Below are 9,872 nucleotides of genomic sequence, written 5' to 3'. Positions count from 1 at the left end.
AAAGTGACAACACTAATACATTCGTCGTAGCCTACGTTATGAAATATTTACATGAATCATTGATACAATTATGATAGAAACGATAGAAGAAAATATATCACGATAGACACTTTTCTATCGTCCCCACGATATGGATCGTTATATCGCCCAGTACTACTTTCCTGTAGTTTTATTTGTTTGATTCCCCAGCACATGTTAAAGAATGACTTCCCAGCTGACTTACCCCCACCGTCCACGGCAGAGGCCCCGGAGCCCCTCATCCGGATGTACATGAGGCCCAGCAGCAGGAAGAAGAGGCAGGCGGCCGTGAGCAGGAACATGGACAGGTAATGGGCGCTGAAGCTGCCGGAGGACGGCAGCTCCTCCCTCCTGAACTGCAGCAGCAGCTCATCTTCTGGGACTGATAACTTCTTCTTGAAGTGGTTCGGAGCGGGGCTGTGGTTCGAGTGGTTCCCCTGGATGAGGGTCCTGCTGCTGCTCAGGAGGCGCGGTCTGAGCCCAATGCTGAACCGGTTGTCGGGGACGTTTCTGGGCGCCTCGTCCTCCCCGTGAACGTGGTTGTTTTTGTTGGCCCTTCCTGCGTGGTCCTCGCCGAGGGACACGTAGCCTCTCTTCCTGTAGCTCCGGGAACCTCCCGCTGGGTCCAAGTCCCCCCTTTTCACCTCTTCGACTTCCTCTCGGCCTCCGACCATGTTTTGATTCTCAGGCGGATTAGTGGTTTTCCCTCCGGCCCGGGAGGAAAATGGCACGGTCGTGTGGCTCCGTCGAAGCTCCAAGCTGCTCCGCTCTCCGTCTCGGCCTCCGGGCCCCCCAGTTTCCTCCTCCTCCTCCTCCTCCTCGTCGGAGTCCGAGTACTCTCCAGCTAGTTTGCTGCGACCATTTACGGAGTGTGAAATCTTCACGTCTTCGTCCCCAGCATCCTCGTCTCTGGGACTGTGTAAATGCCTGGATCTCTTCCCGAGCTCCCAGCCCAACGGGACGCTTCTCTGTCCCTCTGGTGCTGGCAGGGGTGGACTCAGAGCGTCGTACGGTCTCCTGATGGTGTCGCTTCTGGACGAAGCCGGTCTGGTTTTCGGCTGCTGTTGACAATTTGTGCTTCGGTTCACCCTCCTGCTGTGATCCAGGCCTTTTCGTTTCAGCGGGGTCTCGGCGTCAGACTCGTCGGAGCTGAAGCCGAGAACGGAAGACTTCGGGCCCGGTCTCCTGCTTGTGCTCAGCTGCGTGACGTCATGTCTCCCTGGCCTCGATGCCGCCGAGCTGCCGCTGCCCCCGCCGCGGCCTTTAGCCGCCCTGGAGCCTCTCTGTTGCTGCTCCTCTCGAAGCTTCTTCAGCTTCTTCAGATACACCGGCCGCGTGTTTTCGGTAACCGGGCCCGGAGTGAAGCCAAAGCACTTCAGCTGGGAAAAAAGCTCTTCATCCGTTATTTGCGTCGACGCCATCTTGGGGAAAAATGTCATCAACAGAAGGTGGTGGTTCTTCTTCTGCTGCTGCTCCTTCTTCTTCGCCGTTTTTGTTGGGGGCGTCTGCCAGCGTCAAGTTGCATTACTGCCACCTACTGCCGACTAGTATGGAGGCCCGAAAGCGACATAATCAAAAATAAAAGCAGAAATATATATTTTGCTTTTGCTTTTTCCTTACACATTTCCTCCTACTCTTTAATTTAATTTATTTTTTTAATTTGAAATTAGCATGTGTACATCAAAATTCAGTTTTACATCAAACTTAGTCTTAAAAAAAGGTTTAGTCATACATTCTTTAAATGAACAACATAAATAGAACAAAGGAAAAAGAAACAAATAATAATAGAAATAAAGGAACGTATAAAGTAATATTAAATTAATGCAGGGGAAAGTGTAGAATAAGCATATCAGTTATGGGAAATAACATTCAAAAGAGAAAATAAATTTTGGGATTTTTAACAAATTTTAAAGAATTTACATATTTGTAGAGATCGTTTTTAAAGTGAATAAAATTGGGAGGGCATTTCTGTACTTTGTTCCTATGAATAAAAAATTTAGCCAAACACAAAATAACATTTATACAGAGTTCCTGTTCTTTGTTATTTAATTACAAACCAAAAACAATATCATCTCTACAAAGAGAAACAGGTGATGATGTAAAATTGCTATTACCCCACGTCTGCAAATCACTAAAAATTTCTTGACAACTGCACAAAAAAAGAACAGGTGGTCAGTTGTTTCGATATCATTTTCACAAAATGTGCAAGTGTTATCAGCTATATTAAAACATTTCCTAAATAATTCCTTGGATGGGTATACTTTTCTTAATATAATGTGGCCTATTTCTCCAAATTAAGTTAAAATGATTTCATTAATTTATTTGGAATGACATTTGAGTAAATCGGGTAAATACATCTCGATAAGCTTTCCATTTTTGTTAAAGATTAATAAGTCTCTTTGGAGCCATATGTTTGGTTTTATTTTGCAAGCAATGAGTTTACTTTCAACATTGAGGAGTTGATTACTTTTTTGGTCTTTAGATAAGTGGATACCCAAATATTTTATTTTAGATTTGATACGGACTTGGCAAATATCTTTAAGGGATGTTTCATGAAGAGCAAAACGTTCACATTTACTTAAATTTAAGGTTAACCCTGAAGCCTTGGAGAAATTTGTTATTTTTTGGATAGTTGTTGGGATTTGATGTTTACTTTTTAAGAATAGGGTTGATTCATCTGCCAGTTGACCTCATTTGCATACTGAGGAGGCAGAAATGCACACAGTGATTAAAGAGGAGGAGGAAATGTGTAAGGAAAAAGCAAAAGCAAAATATATATATTTCTGCTTTTAGTTTTAATTATGTCGCTTTCAGTCCTCCATAGACTGGAGCTTGGATCTCCAAACCTTGCTTTAGCCATTTTCTTAGTTTTTCCTTTTTCTTTTCTATTTCTTCTTCTAACAGACAGACACATGAAAACACACAAACTCTGGCAAAATTATTCCCATTCCCCTTTTGGCAGCAGGTGATAATGATCATTTCCAGTATGTAAACTGCATTAAAACTCATTTTAGTATGAATGGATTAAGCTGTGATGGACAGAAGACCTGTCCAGGTGTCTCTCACAGTGGCTGCTGGAGAAGCAGGTAAAGAAAATTAATGATCGATTGATCAATTAACGTGTTTAATTACAAGACAACACAAATGGATCATTCTGATAAATATAGGAAACAAACATTACTTTAAAGAAATCAAAGTTTATTAATACTTCTAATTTTAATGTCAATAACGACACATTTATAATATGAGTTCGAAATGATTTAAAACTCAATCACATGGGTTGCAATGGCAGGTCTGCAGTCAGTCTGATGCCAGCCCCACTGAACATCACAGCCAAACATCTCATATTTCTGGTAAAGAGGCTCTGAGGTTGAGGAGAATAAGTACGTCACACGGTGCTAAGCAATAAACGCCCATCTCATTCAGAGCAGACTCTGGGGAAGAATCCCCGGCACGTTCTGGATCTCCCGTCTGCTGCACAGATCTTTTCAGGAGGTTCTTCAGCAGAATGGCAGAGCCGACATTTAGACACAAGATGATGCAGGCCTCCTTCACACTGCAGACAGAAACAAAAAGATTTATTACCAAAACGAATGCGTAGGTAGTCGTGATAAAAACCATTTCTGCTGGACTTGCTGCTGAACAAACAAACGACTGGGTTCTAAATGTTTTCAAGGCCAATCCCAACCTGATCAATGCTACCGAGCTGTCATAAAGCAGCCAATCAGAGTGGAGCACCTGTGTGTGTTTGAGCTGCTGTGAAACACTTACTGCTTGAAGAAGTTCTCGGGCCTTCTGCAGTAGTGACCAAACAGAGGAAACAAGTTTCTGCTCATGTCAAACTGGAGCTGCGCTGCTCCACCATCACTGAAGTGATTGGACAAGATGACCTGACAGAGCGGCACACAGATGATGGACACTGGAGTGAGATTACCATCCAAAGATCGGCTGTTCGGCTGCAAAATACTCCACGTAAAATGAGCGACGCCACACTGATCATAGATGGCATCTTAGTCTGTGATCAAACATGATTCAGCCTAAAGGAAAAAGCTGCACAATAACGAGAAAAAGATTCCACAGTTTTAGACCAACATCATCTGACGATGAGAAATCACGGGCCTGCAGCCATTTTTGTGTTTTCAATGGTCAGTTGGCTGTGTCAGCCATCTTGAATTGGGTTGACATCATAGATCTTTGAGTTCAGCTCATGAAAAAGTGTTGGGTTTATGTTTTTGTTCAGTATAATTAATCAGTTAGTATTTGAAGTAGAAGTTGGGGATAACTCAGATATTACCACACCAAATTTTAGCTCCATATTTTTAAATTTGACTGTTTATTTTGTGTTTTCTAAGGTGGATTAGCTGTGGCAGCCATCTTAAACTGACTTGACTAAAAAGGTTTGCAGTTGTAGATGTCCATGCAATGATTACTTTATGAGAGTTAAAATCTGCCCAGTGGTTCATGAGATTACAGTTTTGTTCCTTTTAACCAAACTGATGAGCAAACACACACACTATCACCCTTTCACCTTTTGTGGCAGGCGATAAATGAATAAAAAATGGGTTTATTTGATATTCATCTCTTACATCTCGGTAGATAAAGTTGTCGAGTCTGTCGGCCAAGCCCTGCCACGTCAGCTGGAAGAGAGGAAGACTCAAGGCCTGATGAAGATTCAGCAGTCTGTCCCTCACACAAAGCATCATGGGACAGGCTGAGCTGGACAGAGACATGGTGGACTGGTCCTGCTGAGATGGAACTGACAACCATCTACAAAAACAGAGGAAAACAAAACAGCAACGATCTGAAAATCATAATTTACAGGATTACTAAACGCTTAGTCTCCCTTTTTACCTTTATTTAATGTACCTACAATAATAATAGACTATATTTATAACAAACACTTTACGGTTTTTAGGCTGTGCACACAAAAACAGGTCAAAAATTGTCCGTGCAAAACATGGCTGCACAGAAAACTTGCCTTTTTTCTGACAGTTCGGTGGTGCAACAAGGTCCGAGCTGCACCGCCGGGGGAATCACACCAAGGATGTGTGTGGAGAGCACAGAAAACAGCAGAAATAAACCCATTTATTTGGCGAAGGCATCCAGACTGCCTTCAGAATAATAAAGGCCAAGCATTCCTTGAAGAAATGCATATCGTGATAATATAAAAATAATATTATTCGTGCTCGTAGGTGCCTCATTATGTGATAAAATAAGGGAGCAAAATTGGGGCGAGCTACTGACCTGTTGCATATTTATTAACTGTCTTTGAAATATGTTTATTTAAATATCAAACCATATGTAGACATGTGCAAAAACCTATTTTTCGGCCATATTTATTCAAACACTAATCTAATTTTCTACAATAAATGAAGTCTGGGCTGATGTCGATAAGATCAGCATAAAGGGGTTTATATTACTACTTTTTATAAACTTGTGGGTATCCTGTTCTCCTAAATAGTGCAATCTTAATGTTCAGTCTGATTCATAGTCAGAAAAAGATGCAGCACAGTTTGAAAACTGTCTTTGTTTTCTAATCTCCACAGCTGAACACTGGTTGGACTGAACCAACTCAAACCTGAAGGAGGGGGGTGGAGACCGTACCGACCTTTGGGGCAGTGGAAGCACAAGTTTGCACCCCCCTTTTAAACATGAGGGTGCAGCTGCTCCACCTGCTAAAACCAAATTTTAGTGCAATCTCTGTAAAACGGACCGAGCCACAGCCATTTTTCTCCAAGGTTGTTGAATTGAGGAAGGGTGACAGCGAAGGCGTTGAGGTGATGAGCTGATGTCTCACCTCTCATGACAGTACGCTCTGGCTTTTTCCACAATGTCTCTCATAAGGAAGTCCAACAGTCTTCCCAACATGTCTCCTTTTAACCGATCCAGCAACGACAGCAGACCGTCAAACAGGGACCCCTCCAGGGAAGCCAGGCGACCCACTTCCATCATTTCAAGGCCCCCCAGAACCTCCTGCTCACCGAGCGAAACCGCTGCCTGCTGCAGCTGTAAAAAAAACTGAAGGAAAAAAAAAAGACTGAACAGCAGAAATACAAATGAGAAGGAATAAGGAGGTGAATACGGTCATTCCAAAAAAAAAACAACGATAAGTCAGCATTTACAGCAGTTTCTTCCTGTTTATACACTGCCTGGCCAAAAAAAAAAAAGTCTCCCCCTGGATTTAACTAAGAAAAAAGGTACGAGCCTCCTATTGAATAATTAATGCATGGGTGATCATGTTTCAATGATCATGATCAGCGATCACTTTCGCTAGCTTTATATTTTAGCTACTAGTTTGCAGATTGTTTTTGTGTGCTTGTTTTATCTTCAACAATTCAGTCAGTGTTCACGTTATCTTAGCAGAAAATGTCATTTTTATAGCAGGGACACAAATGAGAATGACTTGTGATATTCACAGGAGCTAAACTGAGTCATTAATTCAAGTTTATTTAAAAATGGCAGCTGCCTCAAACTGCAATCGCCATGGCAACCTGAACTCAACTGATGGACATGTAATCATCGCCGGCATCTCCAGTTTTTGTTTTATTTACAAATTCTGTTCAAACTTTTCAGAACAGAGAGTTAAAAACTTTCAACATCCCACCACATTTTCTTGTTTTTGTGATGAAGTGAAATGAATTTAATAAAAACTGGTTATTAAAATATGCGTTTACTGCAACAAAAAAGAGGAGTTAAAAAAAAGAAAACCTCACCACGTTGTCTCCCCAGTCTCTGAGGATGGTGGAAATGTAGTTAACAGCATTAAGGATTGCACAGTATCGAAGGCCCAGAGGGAACCGAGACTCCTCTTTCATCACCTGGAATAATAAAATAAACGGTCTGAAACAGACTTCAGTTCAAAATATGATGTGAAGCAACACCGATACTGTGATACGCCTTCCTTCAGGGATGTTAGCTTTTCTCATATTCTAATCAGGGTGTCATTGTTACCTGTGTGAGCCGAATGCGGAAGTCATCAACCAGCTCCATCTGCAGCTCCAGAAACTTGAGTTGTGCTGAAGGACTTGGCAAAGCCTGGTACCGTTCTGCCATTATGGAACAAAAAGGAAAAATGGAGCTTTATCTGCAAAGAAGGTGGTGAATGATGTTGCTGAAATTTGTTGAAGAAGCCGATACTGAATTGTTAAAATTAAAACAAACAAAATCTCAAATTAGCTAAATCTAAAATTACACTGAAAAAAGCTAAAATTAAGAAAAACATACCTCAAAGCTAAAAATAATAAAACAGTAGATAGAAATCAAAATTAAGAAAACAGGAACCAAAAGATTTCAATAAGAACAAAGATTTTTCAAGGATTTGAAGAGACCTCAATGCCTTTCCCTTTAGAAAAAAGTTAAATAATTCAAAAAGTTTAAAAGTTAAAAGTCAGAGCAGCAATGTCCCAAACCAGCTGAATGTTGGCAGAATGTAAGCTGAAGTAGTGAACAGCCCAAGAAAAATGTACGAAAGAAACAGGAAAAAATAAATAAATGTACAGAGGGGATTTTGGGATGTTATTTTCTTACAACCAAGGATTTCAACACACTTTAAAAAGCAGGGCAGATAGACAAAAGTTAAAAAGGCGTGTAAACTTTACCCAAACAGAAGCTACATTGAAGATTTTTCCACTGGTATAATGTACATATTCAATTACTTTTTCTGCTATATTTTATTACTACGTTCAGGAAAAATCACTAAAAAGCAACAGGGAATTTACAATAATTTTGTAATAAACTGCAAAGTGAGAAAAGTCCTACAGTTTGCAGTTGTGACTGTCAAAACGGCACCTCTAAACAGTCAGGGTTTGTTTTCTTTTTAAATAGCAAATATACAACAATCAAATGAATGAAATCTGCAGAATACAACACTTACACGAACAAAGAGCCAGGGGTGTTAACTAAACAAATACATGCAAACATTTCATATCAAGTCTGATATCGATTGTATGTAGAGTTCCACATCCTTATAAAAATAATAGAAGTATGGTGTTTTATTTACAAATTTACATTTCTGAATATAAAAATTAGCCAGAAGAATTTGCAAATTTATTGTTAAAAAACATTTAACTTCCTTTTTTGGGGAAGTTTGCATCATAGGTCTCTTTTAAAAGAGATGATGCAAATTTACTTTTTGCATGTTTTTGTACTTCCATTTGGGTATCTGCTGCTTCTAGAAACAGTCCGATGGTCAGTCTGGTGTCTGCAAAACGACTTGTTGCGTCACAGCCTCCATTACCTAGCAACCCCAAGCCGAGCCCAGCCCCTCACCTAGCAACTTCAGCATTAACCATTTCATGCTTTAGTAAGGAATTATTGAACTTCCAGTAAGAAGGTGTATTATCAGGTGCAAGCATTTGGATACTAATGTGAATCGTAGAAACAAGCCAGAAGTCAATATGAGATTCCTGGATCTTGTCTTATTGCTGCAGGTAAACAGTTAATCATCAGTTCATCTTTCTCTCCAAATATCCACACTAAGCAGTCAGGGTTATCACCAAGCAAGAATCATCATGAAGACCAAGGAACTTTCCATCCAGGTCAGAGACAAAGTTTGAGAGAAGTACAGATCAGGGTTGAGTTATAAAAATATCCCAGAAGAACTAAGATACATCTATTATCAAGAAATAAGAAGATGATGCTACCACAGCCAACATAGTATGAGGCAGCCCATTATCACACTTTGATTAGGTTTACAGAGATCATCACAAAGTCTCAGTTCCTTGTGCCACCACTAGAGGGCTCAGAGTTCAGCCATGGCTTCATCAAATGTCGGACCTTGTTCTGGTAGTGTGGAGAGCATATGCTGTCTTTCTCGACCCCAGCAGTGACAAGCATGGGAAGCAGAATATTTTTAAATTTTCCACCGCGTTGTAATAGGAGGCCCGCCAACATGATGCAGGAGAAGCAGTGGACTTGGTACTGAAGCATTCACCAGATGATACCAAACACGGTTCAGCGTCGTTTCTACTTAACACCGTCTCTTTTGCCCTATGCTGTCACAGCAGCGTCCTCTATTGGCAGGAAGTGATACAAGAGCAGAGAAACTCGAGCTTTCCTGAAAAGTAGCTGTGATAACGGCATCGAGCCAACATCAGGGTTTCTCAGCCATCCTCCCCCCCAGGACAGCCTTCACTAACAAACCCCACAGACTGGACTAAAACAGTCAAACTGCACCATTTATTTGCTATGTGGCTGTGGTTTGTGTCCTTAGTAACATCACAAAATAACTTTTGTTATTTTTTTACCTTTATTTACACTTTTTTCCTCATAGAAGTACTTTAAAAACTCTTCAAATCCTGAAAAAAATCTAACTTGCTTAAATTTTAGCTTGTAGCTACAATTTTGCCAATTTTGGCTTGTGGCCACTGTTTTGTGGATTTGTCATCACCCTTCAGCTGAACCCCCACCCCACACCCTCGGGGTTTGTAGTTTCTGTGAAAATATTTGAAAGTAATGGTCTTACCAGTGATGACCTGCAGCAAAGTCATAAATGTCTCTGCACAATCCGGAGCCTTGAGCTCGTCCATATCACTGATATCTTTATACTGAGACGTCCACGCTCCCTCAGCCGACAGCATAGCATCCATCTTCTCCACCGCCACTGGAGGAAGACCCACACAATGAATACAGGGCCGAGCATTCTCTGAAGTAGTGCTGGGTGATATGGAACAAATCCTACATCACGATATGGATAATTTTATATCACGATAACGATATATATCACGATATACCCCAATTACGTACGTTGTCAGTTATTCTCTGAAAAATATGAAAAAATAATCTAATTTCTTACCTTTTTCAAGCTTTATTTCTAAGTGACATTTAACTGAACTTTCACAAATGAGATCTGCTGC

At 40.9% G+C, this 9,872-nt stretch overlaps 2 protein-coding genes across 2 annotated transcripts in view; both read right to left on the bottom strand.

Annotated features, from left to right (window-relative positions):
- The window catches only part of lemd3 (LEM domain containing 3), a 15,214-nt gene extending 13,718 nt beyond the window's left edge, over positions 1-1,496 (bottom strand). Inside the window, exon 1 of the mRNA XM_017426369.3 lies at positions 224-1,496. Within this exon, the coding sequence (XP_017281858.1) occupies positions 224-1,457 (1,234 nt within the window). The 5' untranslated portion in view covers positions 1,458-1,496. The remainder of the gene's footprint in view (positions 1-223) is intronic.
- Positions 1,497-3,195: 1,699 nt separating this feature from the next.
- Positions 3,196-9,872, bottom strand: part of rint1 (RAD50 interactor 1) — a 15,929-nt gene continuing 9,252 nt past the window's right edge. The window contains exons 9-15 of the mRNA XM_017426364.3: positions 9,482-9,619; positions 6,970-7,064; positions 6,732-6,836; positions 5,816-6,036; positions 4,605-4,785; positions 3,790-3,908; positions 3,196-3,574 (exon numbers count right to left, since the gene is read on the bottom strand). Coding sequence (XP_017281853.1) covers positions 3,361-3,574; positions 3,790-3,908; positions 4,605-4,785; positions 5,816-6,036; positions 6,732-6,836; positions 6,970-7,064; positions 9,482-9,619 — 1,073 coding nt within the window. The 3' untranslated portion in view covers positions 3,196-3,360. The remainder of the gene's footprint in view (positions 3,575-3,789; positions 3,909-4,604; positions 4,786-5,815; positions 6,037-6,731; positions 6,837-6,969; positions 7,065-9,481; positions 9,620-9,872) is intronic.

This window comes from Kryptolebias marmoratus, linkage group LG1, assembly GCF_001649575.2.
Source record: "Kryptolebias marmoratus isolate JLee-2015 linkage group LG1, ASM164957v2, whole genome shotgun sequence".
In the NCBI taxonomy this organism is placed as follows: Eukaryota; Metazoa; Chordata; class Actinopteri; order Cyprinodontiformes; family Rivulidae; genus Kryptolebias; species Kryptolebias marmoratus.
The sequence above is the reverse complement of the archived record's forward strand: the minus strand, read 5'-3'. Positions and strand labels throughout refer to the sequence as shown.